This window comes from Conger conger, chromosome 2 (assembly GCF_963514075.1).
Source record: "Conger conger chromosome 2, fConCon1.1, whole genome shotgun sequence".
Lineage (NCBI taxonomy): Eukaryota > Metazoa > Chordata > Actinopteri > Anguilliformes > Congridae > Conger > Conger conger.
The window spans coordinates 69,160,617-69,185,249 of record NC_083761.1 but is presented as its reverse complement, the minus strand read 5'-3'; the positions used below and the strand labels follow the sequence as shown (position 1 = coordinate 69,185,249).

The 24,633-nt window shown below is 40.3% G+C and overlaps 3 protein-coding genes across 5 annotated transcripts; 2 read left to right on the top strand and 1 right to left on the bottom strand.

The window, feature by feature from the left end:
* The first annotated feature begins 8,849 nt into the window (after window positions 1–8,849).
* Window positions 8,850–15,343, top strand: LOC133121747 (transcription factor Sox-10-like). 2 transcript variants are annotated; one of them, XM_061231189.1, is made up of 4 exons: window positions 8,850–8,955; window positions 12,524–13,332; window positions 14,016–14,170; window positions 14,468–15,343. In XM_061231189.1, the coding sequence occupies exons 2-4, from the start codon at window positions 12,905–12,907 to the stop codon at window positions 15,232–15,234; spliced, it is 1,350 nt and encodes a 449-aa protein (XP_061087173.1). In that variant the 5' UTR covers window positions 8,850–8,955; window positions 12,524–12,904; the 3' UTR covers window positions 15,235–15,343. The 2 variants fall into 2 exon arrangements, with proteins under 2 accessions (XP_061087173.1, XP_061087171.1); XM_061231187.1 differs by having other exon boundaries at window positions 14,016–14,272.
* A 4,177-nt stretch (window positions 15,344–19,520) lies between these two features.
* LOC133122144 (DNA-directed RNA polymerases I, II, and III subunit RPABC2-like) lies at window positions 19,521–21,768 on the bottom strand. Its single transcript, XM_061231908.1, has 5 exons — window positions 21,602–21,768; window positions 20,885–20,954; window positions 20,612–20,742; window positions 20,178–20,249; window positions 19,521–20,022 (listed from the first exon to the last, which is right to left on the bottom strand). Exons 1-5 carry the CDS (start codon window positions 21,619–21,621, stop codon window positions 19,932–19,934), a joined length of 384 nt encoding a protein of 127 aa, XP_061087892.1. The 5' UTR covers window positions 21,622–21,768; the 3' UTR covers window positions 19,521–19,931.
* Window positions 21,764–24,349, top strand: c2h22orf23 (chromosome 2 C22orf23 homolog). 2 transcript variants are annotated; one of them, XM_061231906.1, is made up of 7 exons: window positions 21,764–21,816; window positions 22,313–22,421; window positions 22,693–22,755; window positions 22,984–23,154; window positions 23,289–23,420; window positions 23,614–23,714; window positions 24,002–24,349. In XM_061231906.1, the coding sequence occupies exons 1-7, from the start codon at window positions 21,814–21,816 to the stop codon at window positions 24,113–24,115; spliced, it is 693 nt and encodes a 230-aa protein (XP_061087890.1). In that variant the 5' UTR covers window positions 21,764–21,813; the 3' UTR covers window positions 24,116–24,349. The 2 variants fall into 2 exon arrangements, with proteins under 2 accessions (XP_061087890.1, XP_061087891.1); XM_061231907.1 differs by having other exon boundaries at window positions 21,766–21,852.
* Window positions 24,350–24,633: the final 284 nt, after the last annotated feature.

Sequence of the window (24,633 nt, the reverse complement as noted above, 5' to 3'; positions counted from 1 at the left end):
CCCCCATTAAATCCCCCTTTAAACACCCCATTAAATCCCCCCTTAAACCAACACTTTAAATTCCCATTGTGATACCAAACATCCACTCACTTCAATAATGCAACTTCTTATAAAGCGACACTGCTACTTCTTTGACATACTTGTAGGGGAGCAGTTGGTTACCTTACTGCCCTACATGCAATAGAGCACCTGTCTCTTTTTCAGTAACCTTATGGTTAAACTATGGTTTAATTCCAATTCCAAGGAAGGTCACATCAATGATATTTTAATCTGTGATATCACATTGTTGAGACGGTAGTTGAGTAGTTGAGACAGTGTACCCATATCCTGTCTGTCCCATCTCTCTGCCTGGTACTCTGTGCCTGGCACTCAGCCGTGCAGTGATGGATGGGCAGCTTTCCTGGCAGTGAGCTCCTTCTTCATAGCACACCATGCCAGGGACCACGGGATGAACTCTGTTACTGTCAGCTGTGTGTGCTGTGCACCCAACTTCCTGATTCCAAAGGGACAAAAGCATTTATCTGGAAAGGACAGATAAAAATCATGTGAATGTCAAATGTGAATATCAAATGTAATTATTTGGTGCTTGAATTCCTGGCAATGAAGTAATACAACACTGTTACATTTGATGGGTTTCAAGATAGACATGTGTGTATGTTGCTATTATCATGTTATAACTATGGAATAATGGAATTTTCACATTCATTTTCATTTAAAAGTTATAGTTTCCATGGAGTAAAGTACAGGTTGAAATATCAAAAAAGCCTTGTTAGAAAGATAGAATTGTCTGGTCACATTTAAATGAATAGATTAGCTTGCTTCATTAGTTTGATTCTAAGACCAGAAGGTATTCTTAGCTTGACATGCTTTGCATACAAAAAATTACACAAAATGGCTGGCTTGCTTGCTAGCATTACTACCAACCAACACCATTAACACCAAACACCAACATTTTTACAGGCTATAAACGGCTGCCCAAGCACCTCTGATTCAGGAAAAGTCACTTCAAGTGACTTCAAACCAGTGAGCACTTAAAAATTGCATTTAATCTCATGAAGCTTACCACAAAGTACCAGCATGGTGTAAAACTGGTGATATCTGTGTTCATAATTGTTAATCAACACTATAAAACGAATCTGTTCACACAGTGTGCAGCATTGAAATAACTTGAAATGTATTTCCATGCTTTTGACAAACCCCAAATTCGCCTACATTGTAAAGCCAGTTGGTCACCAGAAACTTCTGCAAAATATCCTGCATTGCACAAGAAAATTGTCTTTTCCAATCAAAAACATACACAGAAGTTGAAATAATGTGAAAGCCACAGAAAGTGAACTTTGCTTTTTCTTTAATGCAATAATGGCCAGATTTCTTAATTATACAGCATTTACCAAACAGGAGACAATATTTATCGATGTTATCAGCAATATTTACAAATATTTTTGATAAATGTATTTAGAACACTTTTTATTTCAAATATATTTCTAAAAGACAGTTTTGGAAAAATGCATCATGCAGATATATTGTGGTGATATTCATTTGTGGCAGAGAGAAGAAGGATACTGTCAAAAAATCATACTTGGATTCTCATACTCAAAAATAATGTACTTTAAGGCAATTTTTGGCTTTATGGCTTTTTTTCTCGTCAAAATAAAGAACAGCAATTCTATTTCAGCCATTTTGGAAACATGCATATGTGTGTAGTGTATATGTTACATTCCTCTGTCAGACTATTACTTAGCTGTCATAAATGTGCTGCCCATTTGAATGTTTGACATGGTGATGAATGGCTGAATAAAAGTAATCCCTACGTTATGAGATCATTTTTTTCAGCTAAATATGACCAAGTACATTCATTTCTGACTGTTGACCTTCTCTCTCGTCTCCTTTCCCTCCCATTCTCTTTCAAAAAAGTTCAGGAATTTCCCAAGGAATTTTGTAGCCAAGTATACAGAACAAAAGGGTGATCGCGCTCTCTCTCTCTCTCTCTCTCTCTCTCACTATCTCTCTCTCATTCTCTCTCTCTGACTCTCTCTCAAACATGTTATGAAACTACTCTCCTTTCTTACAGAATTGTACAATTAAATCAAATAATAAATATTCCATATAACCCAGTTGCATAGGATTAGGATGTTATTATAGTATATTATTGCCAGTATCACCAGCAGGGAGTCCAGCACACAGTCACAGACTGATACCGACACGGCACAACACATCGTCATGGTTACATATCAGGTCAATGAGAGGGTGCAAAATAGCGGGAGCCACGTGAATATTATTCATCATCACTAAAGATTAGCCTCTGCAAACAACCACTTTAAGATTATTCGTTAACGGCTGTGTACTGTATATTTGTACAAAGTATAATTCACCCTAAAAATGAACACTTCAGTACGAATATAGCCCACAGAACCACTGTGAATTCAAATATGGTAACGGAAATATATTAGTCAAAATTTAATTCTCAGAAAAAGTGTTTTTGGTTTATAATACCATTAGCATGTACTTCTGATATTGGTTTAGTCCTCATTTTCAACGGGGGCTTTTATACTTTTTTTAAATAACCCCTGTTTGGTAGGCTATACACAAAACGTTCAGAACGCAATACAAAATTATTTGCCCTTCGAAAACAGATAAATCGATAGGCTATAGGAACTATAGCGGCACTATAAGGAGAAATCGTTTTATTTTTACAAATAGATTGAATCACGGTAACATTATACTACAAAAAGTCAGGTAAATGACATGGCGTAAATTTAGTTAAAAAAAAAAATTCTAATTATTATTATTATTGTTATTATTATTTCAATGGTATCATTAAACCTGTTAGTGGTCTCTCCAGGCAGAAGGCTACAAATTTGCTAACATTTCATGCAGAGGCTTGAAACAAAATTTGCATGTAGATGTAGTCTGGTGGTTGTGGCAGGACTTTTGATTTCTTCAACTAATGATAATTTTATTATTTCATTTCTGCAAGATGTTAGCCAAATAGGCTCAATTGTTCAATAATAATAATAATAATGTTATAAAAAGAAAAAGCAATAGCGTAAAACATTAGGCTACGATTGGTGAGATCATCTGTCCTTCCACTTTCAGCTAAAGCAATTTATTTTCCATTTTTTTTTATTATTATTATTATTATTATTATTATTATTATTATTATTATTATTTACACGTTCATTGTCGTTACCTTAGTATAGGCCTAACGTTCTAGTAATTTGAGGTCGGCCATATAGGCCGAATAAACAAAAAAAATGAATACAATGAATATATACGTGCTCGTTGAATTAAATATTAATTAACTTTGTAGCCAATATTTCTTGCTAAACCTTCTATTTAATTAATGTGCATGTTTAAATAACCTGTAGGCTTGTTGAACATTTATTTTATTGGTGTTTCCCCATTTTCCCCAAGGAAAGTAAAGTTAAAGAAACAATAGAAATATATCCTACCTAGAAAAGTATCTAGATGCTAATGAGCTCATAAATATCGAACTGAAATTTCAGGTTAATATTAAACATCTTGTCGAGACAAAACGTATTAAATTAAATATGCGCAATTTCTTATAATATAAAACGAAGACTAAAGGTTAAATTACAGTAGCAAAAAAACACAGCAGTTAGTTTACATATCATGTATTGTGATTGTACATGCTCGGTATAAAATCGGTTTGGATTATCTTTAAAGGTTAAAGATTTACGTTTCTACATATTCGTTTTTTCATTTTTAGATTTATAACCTACTACAGCTTCCACAAAGAGTTGGTGCGCTCGTTGGTGGAAACGGGAGTACAAGTTGAAATCAGGATTTCCGGAAATTGATTTCTAAACAGTATTTTTCGTAAGTTTGACTGTATGATCAGAACAGCATGTGAATGTTCTATAAATAAAACGTTTTAACTGAACGAACAATCAGATAAATCAGAAACGAATCAAAAATTATAATTCTCCTTCCGATTTTACATTATGCTATTTTACTCACGAATTTATTCATGAACTCTTACTGAAATGACCCGATTATTTCCATAAATATTAATAAAATGTTTCTTTATTATGTTCGTCCAGATAAACCGTATTTAATGTCAGATCAATGACGTCAATATAAGTCTCTGACATTTGACTGTTTGACGTTTGACCCAGTCCCAAACTGCTCAATGGTCGGAGGAGAGCTAAATATGAAAAATTATAATTGTGAAAATATATAGACTTTTATTAGAGACGATAGTGGCTGTGACATGAGAACAGACTTACATTCCAATGCACAGATTCAGTAGATCTAGTTACCGACAGCATGCAACTAAGCAGCTGAACAAAGCTGATTTAAGATTGATATCATAGTTGGGGTTTCTTTTTCTTTGTTTTGCTTGCTTGCTTGCTTGCTTACTTGTGTTTTTGTTTATTGTAGTGAATTATTCACCAAGAAAATGTTCAGTTAGGCATGAAAATTGTATTTATTATTACTGTGAAGTTCATGTCGACGACCATTTTGCCGCCCCTCTTGCTCCTTTCCTCTTCCCTTTCTTCTTCCATACCCCCAAATCATACTGCCACTTTTACACAGACACGAACGAAAACCTCCAGGGAACAGCAGTGTGTCCAGCAGCATCATTGTTCCTTATGACGCTGCATCACACACATCTTTATCTCTCTATGCCTCTTGACATCAACATGCTTCCAGTGAAGTCCCAATGTGGATTTTCACTTAAATTAAAGACACAGAAATCACTGGTTATTAGTAATGGTCCAAACCCACCTACAATCAGTGCCATCTACTCACACTCACAAACATAATCACCCTAAAGAAAGAAGACTCAAATTTGACCATAATACACAAATCATATTCACTCTTGTACACTATGCAGCCTTGGAACACAGACCAAGTCATGTCAAGTGGCGCCGGTCTTGCGGCAATTCCTGTGCTCACTAATGCTATCCTTCACTGGATACACATACACACTCAGACGCAGAAACTCACTTCAGAGCTGAGACCAGGCCACAAATCCTGATGCTCCAAGCAGTCAGAGGTGTACATTCAGTTCCCCCCACCCTGTCCATCAGGTGTTTTTAACAGGCAGAAACACAGGATATAAATCCATATCCACGGCAGTCTTGCAGTATTTTGTATGTGCTTGTGAGAGCACTGAGAGGCAGAAAAAGAGACAGGCTCAAAGGACACATGTCTTTTTCTCTCTCTTTTTTCTAAATACACAAAACTGCTTTTTGTTCCTCATTTTTTCATTTAAAGTGGGTAATAGAAGAGGAGGAGGGGGGGGTTCGTTTGATCACATGATTACAATTCACCTGAGAAAACACAAAGAGTGCAAAGAAAGAGAAGAGAAGGAATGAGAGAGAGAGAAAGAGAGAGAGAGAGAGAGGGAGACAGAGAGATTCACTCATGGTAAGGGCTCCCCTTATCAGAGTCAACATTCATGGATGAAGGATAAAAATAAGTGATTTTTTGAGGGAGGAGAGAAAGTGCAGTGGAAACAGGGGTCGATTGTTGAGGGGAACAGTCTTCGTGTTTGTGTTCCTTTGGGGCTGTAATATTCTTCCCTCTTTATACTATATTTACCACCTGACGCCGCCTCAGTTTAGCTATGGGGTTTGTGTTCACTTAATTGACTGTTGATACACACAGTTATAAAACTCACACATAAGATTTGTTAAGACACAGAGCAGAGGGAGAGAGATGAAAGTCAACTGTACCACACTGTAGCCCTGCATTGAGTTGCTAATTGAGCATTACAACAGTGTAAAGCACAACCCTTCTTTATAATGCTGTAGTAACTCAACAGCCACAGGAAACAGAAACATACATTTAAGATGTATGCCAAAGTGCTGAAAAAATGATATTTCTTTAGGGCGTTATATTAGAACAGGAACAGCTGCTGCAGCCTATAGAGCAGCTTATATATAATACTATAAATGACATTTGTATTCCATAGACCATGATTCTGACAGTAAAATCCAGCAGCTCTGCTGTCACTGTGCTGATTTTGTGGGTGCACACAAAGTCCAGGTGCAGCACAGCCTAGCCGTAGTGCAGAGCAGAAGCAGGTTAGCACACTGTTCCACTCCAGCCAATCCACGGCTGCTCGGTGTCATCCGGTACCGCAGGTTAAACGGAGGGTGCCCAATGAGACTCTCCCTCTGCTCTGGCCCCCTGGGGCAGAAGAGGCAGTAAAGGTCTAGAGAGAGACAACAGCCTACAATGTGCTCCCCCGTGGCCCTCACTGCTAATTAAAGTGACTTTAAAAGGACACTTCAAAGTGTGTGTGTGTCCTTTGCTTGAAAGCCAATTCTGTGCCGAAGTTACCATGCATCCTCACCAACCCTCTGGCCTTCACTCCACTTCCTAGGGCTGGACCTTTTACACTCCTGGAGGGGTGTGATTTAAAAAGCAACGTTTTATCTCTTCTGTGATATCAGATAAGAGACTACTCTAAATGTACATGAAAAATCTATCTTAAAAAATGTTTCATGAAATTTAAACTGATTAATTAATCATAATTAAAACGGTGATCACACAATCCATCTCCCTAAAAATTCATAAAATACATTCATTTGATAAGAGTACAGCTGAAACAGACACTGTTAAATGTGATATTTGCTGTGGTGATAAAACATGAGAGAATACATTTGAATCTGAAATACCCATATTAAAACAGTGCTTGTGGTAAAAGAATGGCAAGTCTTCTCGCAAGATTAAAATAACTATCCAATCTGGAAACTAGGTTTTTCAGGGTATTTTTACATCATTTTACATCAATTTCATTAGTGGCACCAGCAGGGGGGCACACAAGGTGTGTCAAAGCAAAGAAATCCATATTTACAGGGCTGATTTCATGGCACCTTAATAGTTTAAAACATATTTCGGCACAAACAATGCATTAGCTGTCTCTTATTATAGCAATTAATATGTATGACTGCGCATGCACTAAGCATGAGTGCAGAGCATTCTGTACCTAATATCTGAGTAGCACTTGAAGAAGGTTGAATTGTACCCATGCCATATAGGCCTGTATTTAATAAACATTTTGGCTTTGACTTACAAATAAATACCAGTGTGATCTATTTGGTCTCCATTTGGCTAATTATTTTGATGAATGATTTCTTATTATTTACAAAGGGTAAAAAAAAATAAGATACATGGATTGATTGTGAGTTGGAATGAAAGACAAATGTTGAGTGAAGTCAGGCCAATGTGTCACATTCTGGTGAGGAGTAATGGAGTTTCCCCCACACCCACTCACAGTAAACAGTACTCCCTCCACACTGGGAAACAACCACGTCCTCCATATGAACGCTCCCGTTATGAAGCCCCTGGCTGTGGTTTAGTCCCTGATTTTACTAAAGCACAACATCAGAAAAAGATGTGATGTTTACAATAAACCACCGGTCACATGAAAGCTCTCAACTGAAGAGCACAAGTCAAACCCCCCCCCCCCCCCCCCCACACACACACACCGGCAGTTTTATGATATTCACATTCACGTGACCCTTAAAGGAATTGTTCACTTTCTGTGGTTTTCTGATATTATTTCAGTTTTTATGTTTCTGCTTGGCCCAGGCAGTTTTTCTGTATGTTGGCTTTTCTGTAAACTACTGCTTTAATTAAACCCATCCCATTTACAGCAATCCCTCACATCATTAAGGAACATAAGGTTCAAATAGTGGTGGTCATCTGCATTGGCTCATGATATTTGATGAGTAAGCGCATAAGAAATCAGAACATGTAACAATCTTGCTTAAATGTGCTTCCCAGCGGACACCTTTTACTGAAATCAGATGAAGCACAATGCTCTATGTAGAGAGATTTGCCTACTGCTTCTGTCACTCTGGTGGCGGTGTATCAATGTTCCTAATTGGTCTTCCTATTTATGGACTATTAATGACCAAATGGAGCCCTGTCCGAGGTTGTGTTTGCCACAATCTGTACTAGTAATCATGGAATTCAAATGTAAGATCTGGTTATAATCATGAACATGTACAATCAGTTTATAGAGACACATTTTATCTAACACCTCAAAGCATTACTTAGTTCACTTTTACATGATGTATACATCCCAGACATGGCTGACTAACAATGCTATTCATTTTTAAATGGCAAGAATGAAAAACACTTACATTACAGTGTCATTACAGTATTGCAATGGTAATTTCTCGTGCTCGAAGTATCATCGGTAAACGAATGCGCTACACATATTTTGAATGAAAGTGCAGTAAATTTTCCAGTTATTTTGTGTTCCAATGTATTCGTATGCTGCTTTTACTTGTATCTTTCAAATATATTTTCAACTACGCTATGTTTTTAACAGAACATATTGGTTGTATTGATACCCTTCATTTCAGTGTTGTAATTATGTGTCATTTAAATGTGCGCTAAACTAAGTACAGCTTCATTGTTTGTTTGTTTTTTTGTCTTTGTTTTATTTTCTTCAAATGTATAGACTATTTTTGTACACAGGTTATTTTGATCTAATTATCTCCACTGAAACATTCCAATGTGTCATAAAGAAACCCATCAGGCTTTTACGCATTCGAATAGTACCGACTCTCGGTTCACTTCCAAATAATTCCGCCAGTAAAATCGCAGCTCTTTAATTAATTACTTCTCTCTGTGATGGGGGACTGACAGACATCGCCAGAGAAATCCCGCCCCCTTGACAGAAATCGGGAAAATAAATACCAACCAACCAATCACCAAAGAGAAGGGGCGCAAGGAACAGCGTCCGTGTAGACGTGCTGTTCCTTTAAGAATTTTTTTTCCACACAAAATGTTTTTTTCTTTACTCACACAACGAGCTCTTTAAGTCCCGGCGTGCGACACAGAGCAGGCATTCATTAAGGGGCACAGCGAACGAGGGGGCTGGGGAGAGAGCGAGAGCGTCACTTTGGCAACTTGGGAACACACCATCTCTCGTGTTTAGCGGGCAACCTGCATTTCTCCACAGAAGTAAGGCGATTACAGCTCCAACTCTGTCTCTCTCTCTCTTTATTTCCCTCTGAGAGAATGACTCCCTTTCTCCGTCTTGCTATATAATTTCAGCACATGTTCATATTAAATGTCATCTTCTTCGTCGGCTTTTCCGTAGTCGTCATTATTATTATTATTATTATTATTATTATTATTATTATTATTATTATTATTGTTTGTATTGTTGTTGTCGTTGATATTCTTTTTGTTTGTTAGATATATTATTAATATAATTATAATTATTGTTACGTCGCTGTTAATAACAACCACAAAAAATCACAAAATAACATGTATTATTATTGTTATTATTGTTGTTGTTGCTGCTGTTGTTGTTCTTGATAAATTTCTGAGGTTTTGAAAGATTTTTTTATTTTTTTTACTGAAAGAGGCTGTATTGGTTAGCTGTATACCTCCTTGATTGTGTTGCTTCGGATAGGTTAATTGAAATCACAACTTAAAAGAGATTGCTACAGGCAATGCGAATCATGACATTTCAGACAAAATTTGCCTCGAGCAATAAAAAAGTTAAATTAATTATTGGGCCTACAATTAATGATTATATTACTGTAGATACATGTATGTCTACAATAATGTAAGCTACAAAATATTCGCATTCATTTAAAAGTAAGATTCTATATTAAAAATATTATATTCTAAATTGAACAGTTTCTGTAGTTCAATTTGCTTTGCAGCCCTATCATGGTTTTCTTTCGTTTAGCAGCAGTAATTTAGAGTTTAAGCATGCCGCTAGGGGACTGATATTTTAAAAGGATAGTGATTTTGTCAATATAGCAACATTCCTTCATCTAGCCTAGGCTAAATAAGATGAATCAGCCTAGCCTACCTGTGTTCTTAATCTGAGAGGAGTTTGTTTCTCCACATTATTTATCACAAGAGGGTAACCCGGATTTATCACATGATATAGACTTATCATTTATCAATATTTATCATGTTCCCTATATCTCTTTAGGCTTTGTTTCCTTTCGTTGCTCTTGTTGTTATGCTTACGTTTTAGACAGGTGCACCTTCTGCCTTATTCTCTGAAGGCGCCTGGCGCAGCCGCAGGTAACCAGATAATGGGCCGTGAAGTCCATCTCGTAGACTGCTGAACATTACATTATAATCCACAACCTCCCCCGAAAAAAATATTAAGGCAATTGTAGGAATTATCATGGAAAATTGCCTACCTGTAATGCTAAGAGTAGATGCGTTTGCTTTATACTCCGCAAAATGAGGGGAGCACCATGAGCAGCCGACCTTAAAATGGCTTCCTCGTGTAGAAAGTAGTCGATGTGTTCTATACATATGATTTTGTGTTTATTGTTGTGTTTTTGTTATTATGGCTTACGAATAAACACTGGAATTGTTGTATTTACCAGTTCCATGCTTATGGCTATGTCATCTCTAGTAAATATCCAACACGGGCAGTTTGCTAGAATAACATAAAATATGATGGAAATGGCTATCAGTGCGCGTTCCAAATTGAGCTTTCACATTCATTAGGGCCAATAAACACATTTCACAGCAATAAATCACTCTAATCGTGCCTTAATCATCAACTAATCTTAAAACAGTGCGTAACCTTTTTAATCGCATTTATCTGGAATAAATAGCCTACAGAAAAATTATTTTATAATGTTTTAGAATTAGATTACAATGAGTTTATCGACATTTTCCGGGCATGCCACTGCTATTTCAAAAGTTGATCTAAATACGCCAATTTAACTTCGAAAAGCGTAATGTGATTTTATACAAGCAACGATTTATTCGAGATTTGAGTTCAGTGGTTGCTCAAATAAACGAAATATATCATGCTTGTAGTAGTAGCCACCCATTGAAATGTTTCAGGCCTATAACATTTTCTAAAGGGTGGTACTGAGGTGTAGGCCTATTAAGAGTTAACTGTCTATTCGAACACCCACACAAACATTAGCTTACAATACCGCCCTCGCTGCGCATGTTTAGCATTGACTAACGAATTGTGTAACGGTCAGCGGGTTTACGTCATGTAATTTTATTAGCGATAAATGGTTACAAACAGTCATATTACTTATGATTTATATTTTCCCTATTGTGAGAGCCGTGTAAACTGATCGGCAAGCCAGAGAGAATGATTGCTTTGTGTCGCAATGTATTCATTGACAAGGCAGAACGTGTCGAGATACAGAAGCTCTCTGTTTAGGCGTCAGAACAAGCGCTTTGACTGGACTCTATTGCCGGTCCAATCGATCTTACATAAGTATATAATATCTTTGCAAATAGATCATATATTGATTCATTCAGAAAAAATATATATAATATGCATATCTAGATCCATCTTGAAGGATGAAGTTAATTGACACCTGATTTGCAAGCCATATAGCTAGCCTACTTGAGCTATACGGCATTGCCTAATGAAACATGTTTACATTACATTACATGTCATTTGGCCGACGCTTTTATCCAAAGCGACGTACAGTTGATTAGACTAAGCAGGAGACAATCCTCCACTGGAGCCAGATGGCTATGGCGTCAACTTCAAAAGTTGCAGCAAGAATGAACTTCGGTTAATTTACTAATCCACTGTGAAGTACAGGACTACTAAAATGTGTTCTAATTAATAGCGACTAGGCGTGTAGGCGTGAACCCTTTGACTAGCGCCTATGTGGAACATGTTTTGTAACACACCCCTGCATGCCGGTACATTGGTTGGCGTGTAAAATGCGTTGGAATGTGTAGGCAATTTCCATTCACTCTCACAGTTGAATTGACTAACAAAGCCTACAACTTCAACCTTAATTTATCCACGAGATTAACAAAAGCTATTGAGCAAAACTTTGGCAGTTGCATTTTTCATATTTTCTTTAATGAATTAGCCTCTCTGTAGCACTGAATGTTCCAAATAATAACGAAAAACAAAACAAGCAACGTTTCTTTTTATTAAGCCTATGTACTTTTTACGCATATAAGATTATCTATATTAAACCATAATCCATGTTGTCCGGTCACTGCCATCATATCCAATATAATATAATTACCCTACCATCAGAAAAATAACCACGGTTCTCTTGACATATGCGCATGTGCAGACGCCTTAAGTTGGCTTCTATTTACAGCGCCTGCCCCTGTTTATATAAGAACTCTGAGGTATAAATCGAATCCCTGTAGTAGTGTGGTCTCGTGTTATTCCAACACTTTCCCTCTTGAGAGCTTGCAATAACTGTCAAGCTCTAAACAGCAGTTTATTATTAGGGGCAATGGGGGATACGTGACAGACACACACGGCCAAACCATGGCGACACATGCGAACTGACGGCTTAACTGGTGTACAACAACATGTACGCTACAGGTATAGCTTATTCATTTATATTGGGGTAACTCATTTGTATCTACGCTTAATAATAATGCACGTGAGTCTTTCTATACAGCCGTGGTTCTACAGACGTCTGAGTCTTGACTGCTCAGAAAACTCACAAAAATGCTAGCCATCACAATATGTCCAGTTTTCTGCCGTATTTATCCTTCAAAAATAACTATTTAAACATCTTCTTTTTAAATTTTTTTCCAGGAGAAACATCTTTGAAATAGCGACTATCCCCAAAAAAAGAAATCAAACAACATTCACTGTGGGCTACGAAAAGGGAAAAAAGAAGACACGCGCTCACACAGTGTGGTTCATACGAATGGAAATAATCCAATCCTCGGAGAATTCAGGAACTCTAAATAACGACTAAAAAGACAAAACGGGGAGAGTGAAAACAGACCCAAAGCAAGGCACGATCTCATTCTTGCGTGTTGGGTCTTTCCGATATTTGATAAAGTGCAGAATAAACTGTAAACATAGTCTACGTTCTCCTATCTACGACATATTTGTCGTAAGAAATAAGCCTCCTGATCGGGACATCCTTACATTGCCGTATTCATTCAGTTCCTCGTGACATAGAAGGACATGTCAGGAGAAGATCAGAGTTTATCAGAAGTGGAGATGAGTCCTGGCGCCTCCGACGATGCTCTCTCGCTGTCGCCTGGTCACTGCTCAGGAGCAGTGGGCGGGAGCGACTCACCTTTAGCCGCGCCGCAGCATCAGATTCCAGGTGTGGGCAGCGAGACAGATGGAACCACGGTTAAATCGGACGAAGAAGACGATCGTTTTACGGTTGGCATTCGTGAGGCGGTTAGCCAAGTGCTGAATGGCTACGACTGGACTCTGGTGCCCATGCCCGTGCGCGTCAACTCGGGAAGCAAGACCAAGCCTCACGTTAAGAGGCCCATGAATGCATTCATGGTGTGGGCGCAGGCTGCGCGCAGGAAACTGGCCGACCAGTACCCTCAACTGCACAACGCGGAACTCAGCAAAACTTTGGGCAAACTGTGGAGGTATGAATGAACTTTCAGGCGTAGCTACAGTTGGCTTGCTTCAATTAAACTGTTGTAAACTGTTGTAAATTGTTACTTCACATACCCGCACCATTGCTGTACTCACTCCACAATGTATGCATTTCAGACATCCATAGACTACAGGTTAAATATCAAAATCCACAACAGCCTGGCAGTAGTTATTTGCGTGATTAGCCTTAGACAAATATTAAATATCTGCCTATGCGAATGTGTGCTGTATAGTAAATGCAAGTCAAAGTTTATCCTTTTTGACTGCCTATTAAGTAGAAGGGGGTTTCTAGAGTTGTGACATTGAACTAATATTGCCAATATGCATTAGGTTGAATGCCTGTAGTTATATGTGATAAGCTACTTGTCAAGGTTATGGCAATGCAGTTCAAGTTTAATTTGTCATGTGAAAAGTTAAACAGCGGAAACAGGGCATGGGCAATGTTATTTAGAGGGTATTTTGACACGGTGTCGTTTACCATAATTTTGTGGTACATTAATAGCATGTTATTTCTTTGTCCTTTTGTGTTTTTTGAGCGTGGATGAACTGCAAAATGATTCTATTATTGTTTGAGCGAGAATATATAGAGAGAACGCATACCATACTAGTCAGCGCATTACATTTTTGTCAGTCGTGACTAAAGAGTGATTTTCGCCGTGTTTCCTCCTCTCAGACTCCTGAATGAGAGTGACAAGAAGCCGTTCATCGAAGAAGCAGAGCGACTGCGCAAGCAGCACAAGAAGGACTACCCCGAGTACAAGTACCAGCCGCGCCGCCGCAAGAACGGGAAGCTGCCCTCCGGCGCAGAGGCTGACGCGCACTCTGAAGGTGAGGCCAGCCAATCACAATACAAGAGCCTTCACCTGGAGCACGCCCACTCCGGGAGAGCGGGGTCTCCATTGGCCGATGGGCATCAGCCTCATTCAGCAGGTGAGCTGTGGGGTTTGATGGGTGCTTTCATTTTTAAAAAACTGAAAAACACATCGTAAGGCCCCGCGCCCCCTGACATACCCCTTCTCTCTCCTCTTTTTACAAGTTCTCTCCATTCACTCCTTTCTCCTCTCTGTACTAGTATGTGGCCTGCAGCCGTCCTAATGCCTCTCTCTCCCTTTCATGTCTGTGCAGGTCAAAGCCACAGTCCCCCAACACCCCCCACCACCCCGAAGACAGAGCTGCACTGTGGGAAGTCGGGGGAGGGGAAGCGGGAGGGTAGCGGAGGGGTCCGGGGAGGGCTGGGCCCTGCAGGAGAGGGTGGCTCTGGTTCGGTCGCAGGGAAGCCACACATCGACTTCGGCAACATGGACATCGGCGAGATCAGCCACGAGGTGATAGCCAACATGGAGCCCTTCGACGTGAACGAGTTTGACCAGTACCTGCCTCCCAACGGGCACCCGGGCATGGGGCAGGGCGGGGCCGGCGTGGGGGCTACCGGGGCGGGGTCCTCTGCCACGCCTTACGCCTACGCCCTGGCGGCAGCCAGTGGACACTCCGCAGCCTGGCTCTCCAAACAGCACCAGCAGCAGCAGCACTCCGCCCTCAGCCCAGACTCCTCCAAGGCCCAAATCAAGAGCGAGTCTGCGTCGGGGGGCCACTTCACCGAGGCTGCCTCAGGGGGCTCCCACGTCACCTACACCCCGCTGGGCCTCCCACACTACAGCTCGGCCTTCCCCACACTGGCCTCCAGAGCCCAGTTTGAGTATGGAGACCACCAGCCCTCCAGCTCCTACTACGCCCACTCAGGCTCTCCCTCAGGCCTCTACTCTGCCTTCTCCTACATGGGCCCGTCCCAGAGGCCCCTCTACACCACCATCACCGACCCGGGCAGCATGCCCCAGTCACACAGTCCACCGCACTGGGAGCAGCCCGTCTACACCACCCTCTCCCGACCATGAGCGGCAGAAGGGCAGGGCAACAGTTTCAAGACCCAGAGGGGAATGCTGTCGTGGGATACATGTGGAAGGACTGTTTCCAGTCAGTTCTTAACTCAGCTCAGAGGGACACGGAGGGATTATTGTGACTGAAAGATAGAAAAATCCCTGGTTTAGGTTGATACGTGGTTCGATATAGGACGCAGCCACTCTCATTTAATGTGCCTACAGACACCAAGTCGGATTCAGGGCCATGTTCTCTGCAAGGCTGTTGTTTGTGTGTCCTGAAAAAGTACTTTACATTTGCTATATTTTCAGTTGTGGAAAAGAGTGAGTCTCATGAACAAAATATTAGAAGAGAGAATCAAAGCATCCTCTTTTTTGGTCTAAACTACAGATATACGTATGTCATCCAAGTATTATGTTGTTTATAAATATAATTTACAATGTCTGCATATATGTTGAAGCTATTTGTCACACTCCAAACCCGAGATGTACACCATAGATTTTGCAAAAAGCCAGAACTTAGAAGACAAACCAATGAAACTTATTTCTTATAAGTCTGAAGCGTTTCAACGAATATTCCAAGGAACATCAAACCCATTTCAAAGATCTTAATGTAAATATAATCAGCTGTGTTGTGTAAAAAAAAATATAGTAAACAGTAACTCATATTCTATGGCTGTATGTCACCATCTGGTATGCATATCAAATCTGAACTTTCCTGCTTGAACTGTCCTTGGTTTCACTTTTGACTGATGTTTGTGAATAACTTGCCATTTCAATTTAAACAATACATGCGTAACATGAACTCATGTTCATTTAGCATTGACAGTCAGAGCAAATAATATAACAGCAGCCTAATCAGCACCACCCAGTACAGCAACATATGGCATCCATAGGTAGTGATTAAGCATTGAGAGTCCTGAGGAAAAACCTTCTGTGTGTTTCCTGCCATTTAAATCATGTGCCTTAGTTAACACTAACACCAGCTCTATGATGCTTCTCAGTGGACGCTTCCATACAGTCCCAGAACAGATTTAAGCTTCTGATTCCGGGTCAATAGAATCACGCCAAAGTATAAGAAATAATACATGGGGATAATACAAAATGAAGCATATATTCATAGGAATATTGTCATTTTTATGCTGAATAATACTCTTTTTCTATTAACCAAACTGAAAACATTTTTGTGTATTTTCAAAGAAAATTGTATTTTGTGATCATTGTTGTTCTGCTTAATTATTCATTAATTATGTTGTACACTGAAATGTCTGCAGCACTGTGCATCATTTTATAATTATGTTTTTAATGTTTCTTTTGAATTGTACAGTATAACATGCCAGTTTATTTGTCCAATAATCAGCTTTAACTTCTCTTATGATGCCATTTTTATCTTTTATCTGCCATTTTTGTCATTTTAAGGTAGTTACCACAGAGATCAGGAAGTGCCTTGGTGTGGAAATGAGTGAATAAATGAGCTGCAGGGGTGGGGGAGGGGCAAAGAGAGAGAGTTTGACACCAACATGAAAACATTGTTATGTATCCATAACAATGTGGACACGACAGCCCTCTCTCTTTCTCTTTCTTTTTCAGAAAAAGGCTTTACTTTTAATGCTTACATAGACTGGGTTTGATAGTTAAGGCAGGGAGAGATATTGTCGTTGAGATGTTTTGGGAGATGTGGATGGGGGAAGTCACAAATCTTTATTTTTTAGACATCATATGCAATCTACATGTGCAAAATATTTTTGCAGTTTAATGTAATGATGGTAGAGAAGACAAGCTGAAGAAAAGGGGAACCAGGATTTCCTAAAGGACCTTTAGAACCAGCTATCGTCATATTCAAAGAGTGTTTAAAGCCTGATTCTAACTTTTGCTTTTCTGAGGATCGAAGCAATGTTAAGGCAGTTGTGTACAGGCATTGCTATTACAGCAACAGTTCTGGCTCTTGTCAATCACTGAACAAGCCTTAGGTTCTGTAAGAGACTCAGACTCGTAATGGACACTCGCCAAAATTTCTCCTGGAGTCTGCAGATATGGAGCATATGTTGAATGCATGGTAGGGATTACTGTGTTTTACATTTGTAGAATACAGGAGGAAAGTAAAGGCCAAAGGTCAGTGTTCACGTGCGTGTCAAAGTTTAAAACCTAACTTCCTCCCCCCAAAATGCAGGACAAAGAAGCTCCCAGCTGCCCCAAACAATGTGAAATACAATGCGGGCTTCTTGTTTTGAGATTTGTGTATTTTATACAATACGTCCTGTTGTTTTTTAAATGTTATGTATTAAAACAAACTATTTATATTTGCTGATACTGTCATCTATTCTCTGAACAGTTCCGAGGTGTTGTACAACACTGTACTGACATTGTTTTGAGTCTTGTTACATTATTGTGACCCGTGTCAGGCATAAGTTTGTCTATGTCAGCCTAATTTGAAAACTTAGAAAAATAGGGACTAATAACTTTTTTATACTAAATAAATATGAGTTCTGTTTTTGTAAAAGTCATGGGATTTTGCAAGTTGATTTTATTCCTTCTATATGGACAGTTGTCTTATGATGATGATGATGATGATGATGATGATGACTGCATATCTTGGTATACGGATGATGATGACCTGTGAAGCAGGAGACCATCCCTACTTCCTTACAGGGATATGGGAGAAAACAGCCCATAGTAAAACTGAATCATTGATGGAGAACAATGCACAGATGCCCCTGGTCCAGGAATCCCCAAAACTGATTCTGTCCCAAGAGCACTGCGCCACAATACAGCACATGTAACACTACACACCGGAGTTCACTACCCTGCAGACAACAACAATGCCACTATAATGTAGCCATCCCTTGTTAGTGAGAAGCGTGAGTGTAGAGTGTGAGTGTGTGTGTGTGTGTGTGTGTGTGTGTGTGTGTGTGTGTGTGTGTGTGTGTGTGCTAGGTTAAGCCGGACTCCTAATTCCTCGATTTAATAGCCTGTGCGTTACTTGGTTAGACAAAGAACCATTGAGAATTAGAAAGGGGTGGAGGGACGGGGCAGAGAGACAGCCATAGGCAGAACTGCCCGGCCTGTGGTTTTGCAGTGATACAAAGGGACTTTCACCATACAAAGTAGTCCCCCACCAAATCTGCATTAAGTACAGTCCTCCAGGGCAATGAGTGAAAGGAACCAGTGGCTGGCATGATGTGCTGGTCTGTAAATATTGCAGCCATGTAAGTAGGCCGAGCTATAACTATTTATTTGCACACAAAAAAATGAAGTGAAGTTACCACCGAAAGGAATAAGAAAAGGGGACAGGTAAGACCCATATGTTGCACTTCATACATCTCTACCAGCATTTACCATTATATCTCATCTGGAAATATGAGCCCGCCCATTAATAACTTTTATTAAATGCAGTCTGCAATCCTTACACATGACCTTAAAGGCACAATAGGTAATTTTGGAGGAATTGCAGCAACAAACACCCTCAAACCACAACACTGTTTACCCCCCCCCTTCTCTGTAAACATGCTGATGTTGAAACGCGAATGGCGTAAGAACCAATTTTCAACCAATGAGTTTGAATTATTGCAGTTATACAATGTTTTGGTGTGTCGGGCCATCAACTGTATATTTTGAAACCCGAATTTAAGGACTATAAACACAGGCAGTGAAAATTTCAGTGAGCCTTTTTCAATTTCCAATGGTCTTGTAACAATGTTTTAAACACAAAAATCTTACCTATTGTACCTTTAAATGCAGTGATTGTCAGTGCCAAAGCAAGTGTGGCAGACATTGGTTTTGATTTTTGTATGTGCCACTGAGCAGCAGTGCTCAGAACTCAAGGCATGCTTATGTTTTATTATTAACATCCAAGCATCTCCAGTTTCTTACCCTGATTAAGTGACACTCCTTTCTTGGGTTTGGACTGGAAAGCAATAGGGCCTAGATAATGACAGGGTTTGAGGTACCACCATCACCTATTCAAGAGTTCTCTTAACTAGAAGGGGGACTTACAATTGCTCAACCTCCTGTGTCCCTGCACTCCTGTCATACGACATGGCTTCCTGCTTCTTTAGAAATGCCACCCACTCCCACACAAAACAATGGACTGACTGTTTCAGTGAATATGCAGGTGGAGGCAGTATGATGTAGGTTTATTGGACCTATCTGTTCACCAATCCGCTCACATATTTGCAGACAGAATCTAATGCTGTTACAATAACCGGAAACTCAAAACACCAAGACGCTGAACCAAGAGAAGGGAGTCTGTTCCGGGCAACCTTAAATGAGCCAATACAGCTACAAAATAATAGAGGAGAAAATGCTTCCTTAAGACAGTATTTATTAATAAAAAAATACTTGTAAAATATTCTTACAAACATTGTGCTGCTGTCACATTACCAATGTTCAGAATCATCTGATCAACTGCAGCAAGAGCATTTCCCACCCAATTACCTTGATGTTTAGCTCCCTCTTGAGGATGATGGCTGTAAAAACACTAGACCCAGTTATTTCAATGCAATGTACACACAAAACCTGCATGTCATCAAACTGGGATGGTTGCAATGGAGAATATGCAACCAACCTGGTGCGCTTTACTACACAGGAATGTCCAGATCACTCTGCAAGGTGGAAGGCAGCGGGGGGGAGTCAGCCTGGCAATCTCCCCACAGCGGGCTCCAGCAGGGCTCCAGCAGGGCCCTGCCATTGCTGGGCTCCTGTCTCAAGGCTCAGTCTCAGTCAGTGATGATGAGCTCATCACAGCCCCAGTCCTCGTAGCTTGAGTCAGGCAGGTACCTCCTGATAATGATGGGGATCTTTCTGCACCTGCACCAACAAACACAGTCAACACCGAACACTACGACACAGTGAAGCAGAGAACAATATAGACACCATAAAGACTGGGGAAATTACACTCAAGTGCCACAGCTATAATAGAGTTTATAAAAACATTGGGGTAGCATATCTGATATCTTACTAACTTCAGTTCCTTCATTGCAATTTGCAGAGGATCCGTTTCTCCTTCCAGCTCGACCATCACCGGCGCACACATTCTGCAAGAAGAGCCGTGAGAAACACAGGTGAAGAGGAGCAGTGAGACTCACGGGAGGTGAAGAGGAGCCGTGAGACTCACAGGAGGTGAAGAGGAGCCGTAAGACTCACAGGAGGTGAAGAGGAGCCGTAAGACTCACAGGAGGTGAAGAGGAGCCGTGAGACTCACGGGAGGTGAAGAGGAGCCGTGAGACTCACAGGAGGTGAAGAGGAGTGAGGGAGAAGGGCACACACCACTGAATCAGCATGAAGGATTAGCAATACACTGCCAATACACTCAATACATGCAATGCAGGCCTCCCCTTCTACAAATAACAATCGGCTGAGATGGCCATAAACTAACACGCAAACACTGTGCACTCACGCTATCTGCAGGGCACGGGTTCCCAGCACTCTGGCCCGCTCGTATTTGGTCATGTAGCACGTGGTGATTCTTTTCTGGTTGGGCGGCTGCCCCTCTCCCGCAGGTAGAATCTGGACATGCTCCGCATCCTCCTGAAGAGGGGTAGAAAAGCCAGGAGCGAGGGAGGGAGAGCGGGAAAATAATGGACATGAAGGAATTGTGAAAGAAGGTCAGGATAAGGAGAAGCTCTGCACTGTAAGAAGGATGGGGCACAACTCTGCTATAAAAACTCACATCTTCAACATTTTCCAGGTCATCCAGCCCATCATCATCTTCGGCGTCATCAAAATCCCCATCATCAAAACTAAACAGGGGATAGAAGTTTGTCAAGTAGCCGACTTTGTATTTTCACAAATCCAAGTATATTAAGTAACGGTAACAATTACAACCACCCGCAATATTAGGTGTGCTTTTCTAAGCCTCGTGCATTTCAGATATTTACTTCTACTTTACAAAAACGTTACTTCCTAAAACAAACTATTTCTGTTCACAAATGGGACTTCGTGTAGCAACAGTAACTTATATGCAACAGAATTTATAAACAAATGGTAATGGTAAGTAATGAAAGATGGCCATTACACAAGGTAGCGTGGGATGGTTCACCTTCATCACCCCGTTTAGCTCGATAATTAGCTTGAACAGCAATAGTGTTTGGTTAGCCAGTAAGTTACCGTTAAGGTGGCTATCAAGCTAGCTAGTAATTTATAGCTAGCTAGTTAGTTAACCCAAGTCAAGTCCGACATGATTTCAATCCAAACATGAGGCTAGATAGCTATATATTAAGGTCTGTGTTAAATCTCAACTTAAGCTTTCATAGTATTCGTTTTTTACTTTGGCAAACATGCCATATGACCTGAATAACCGTGCTAGCTAATGGCATACTACAAACAAGCAAGCAGAGAAATTTGCGATAAATCAAGCTTATAATGATAGTGAAATGTAACTACTTACTTGTCTTCGTTGTCAGACATGTTTGCAACTATATGCTTTCCAACCCACTACAAAGATAACGAATGTTTACTACCAACAGAAAACGCTAAATATTCTTCGCAATTAGACGAGAAACGCCGCAAACTGACTTCCGCAAAAAACTAGTTCCTGTTTCCGGTGACGTAGTTATCTCGTTGCCATGGGAGCGCTCAAAGATACTCTTTAAACAGCGCATGGTAAGTTACTGAAACGTTTCTGCGAAATAACTCAAGGTAAGATAACTTAACCAACTAAAATATATAAAAATGTAAATTCCATGTAAATTACGTCACGCCAAACGAGCTTTTCTGTGCGTTGTGCTTTTTTTTTAACACCTAGCTAGCTAGGTAACTGGTCAAATTTAGCTGGTGAAATATATTTATTTATTTATTACAATATTTATTTATTTGAAACGCTACCTAGCCAACAGAACCAATAGCAAACATCAGAAGTACTGTGTATAATTGCCACTGAGTGTATAGCCATTTTGGAGTTAGCTAATATATGTGTGCACATGTGTGTTGTAGTTGATGCCTGTCATGTAAAAAATAAACTATATCTGCTTGAGTTTGCCTACCTTTACTGTACATAGTCATCATGAGTAGCCATGCCTAAGTATTCTTCACTGCAGTGCCTTTCAACTGCTCCTGGACTGTCTGGCTCTATTTTTTGTCTCGTCATTCTGTGACTCAGATGGAGGCATCTTCCAGTAGGGAAGGTATGATGAATGTACCAGAAGGGGGTCTGTGGAACTCCCCCCGTGTGAAGGATTACAGCAAGGAAACACAGGAGATGCTTCAGTGTATGTTGGCAAAGAACCACACCCTTTTCTGTGGCGTCTCCGGTTCCACAAAAAAATTAAAATACATTAGAATTCTCATCTTTTTCTCAGTGATCTTTAGATTTAAACACATTTTATGTATTATCAAAAAACAAAAGGATAATGTCACATAAAAATCATAGAAGATTAATAATATTATTGATACTATACCTGTTATTATCCTTAAAAAAAAGTTTTATGACAATTGAATAGACAACTTGATATAATGAAAGTTTTTGTTCTGGTCCTGCAGTGATGATGCGAGAAGCAAAACTCACACATCGGCAGCAGAGACAGCTCAAAATGGTCGTCAAGAGTGAGTGGTTTTCTACTCACAACACACATCAGGGGCCTGTATCCCCAAGCAGGATTACAGAGGGAGCTGGATAACTGCAGAAAATCTTTTTACTTCTGTTTATGTTCCAGATTTGGAAGGGTTCTGGCTAACTCAGTAATCCTGCTTTGTGTCCTGAAGTGTCTTTACTGCACTGTACATGACCAAGTCAAGGCAATGCTCTGGTTCTGTCTTCTACCACTCAACCAGAGGAGGGAGCCCTTCCTGTGATCCATCACTCCAGACCAGTGACATCATCTCCACAGCTCAATATCCAGGCGAAAGCAGGTGACTTCTCAGGCAAACGACAGAAGCGCAGCGCTGAAATGTGTCGTTCTGGAAACAGCTACAAAAGAGAAATGTTCCGCCCCAGTGCAACGCGTGAGTTATTCCTAATGTTTCCACAGTCTCTAAATGCTTGTAATGCAGATAGGTACATGTGGATAAGGATGGCATGATTGATAGAGGAGAAAGTTACCAATACTGAAGCTCTTACTCCAAATCTGTCTTTCCAGGGGATCTGGAGATGGAGAAAATGAGGCTGCAGAACATGTTGGTTGATGGGAAGAAGGAGCTAAAGTCCTGCTCTAAACAGAGTGTTCCCAGCGCAGAGGGAGAACCAGAAGACATAGATCGCTTTCAAGAGGGTGCGGTTACAAGGGTAGAAAGTGGGGCAACATCTGGGGTAGCTGAGGAAAGGCTTGCTTTCATTTTGGGTCTCAAATCTGGTATTCCTCATGTTCAAACTTCAAGTCCCTCGCACTGAAGGTCCCACACACTGCAGACAGCTCTCTTTCTCTCTTTCTCAAGCAATACAGCATACTCCGTTTTTTCTTTCAGTTGTGGACGAGATTAAAGACCGGATGGAATTTTTGGAGGAGATGTCGGCTCTTGGGAAGAGGAAACAATACCAAAACATCATTGAGGTTGAGATTTCACAGGTAGTAATAGGAGGGCGTGAAGTGGCTAAACACTCAGCTGTCTCTTGCGTATGTGACATACTCAGATGATAAACTCAGAGTATAGGTTCCTACAATAGCACTGACATTTCAGATGTAGTAACCCCTCATTTACAGTGATTTTACAAGGAGCACAATTTCAGATGTATGAAGATCTCTTCTGAAAGAGATCTCTCAGGTATTGGTGACACAGTGAAGAAGACAGACACAGTGGCCTCTGGCGTCAAGCAGTAATAATGAAACCTTTTCTTATTTGTTTTCTCACACAGAAAATCCGAGAGCTTGAACTGATTGACAAGACTTTCAGTGCAGACCTGAAGAGTGAACCAGACAGAGAGGCAGCAGGGACAAACACGCCGCAGAAACTGAGAGACAGCCCTTAACTGGTTAACTGGTTGCTAATTGCTGACTCTGCTACAGAATGTACTATGTATTCATTTATTGCACAGGCACTAGTAGGTTGTTTGATGGTGATCTGTACTATAAATTCTGTATCATCTTACTTTTAAATCATAAAATGTAAGCCATTTTATTTACATGGAAATGCGTAAAACTGCCTAAGGATAATAAGGACATGAAGTAGCCTTTTCATTTACAGTTCCGTGAAAAAGTATTTGTCCTCTATTATTGCATACATGTCACACTGAATGGTTCCATCCATCCATTATCCTGAACAGGGTCGCAGGGGAGCCTATCCCAGCATACATTTGGCGAAAGGCAGGAATACACCCTGGACAGGTCGCCAGTCCTTCGCAGGGTACACACACATCATTCGCTCACACCCACAGGCAATTTAGACTCTCCAATCAGCCTAAACTGCATGTCTTTGGACTGTGGGAGATAACCGGAGTACCCGGAGGAAACCCACGCGAACACGGGGAGAACATGCAAACTTCACACA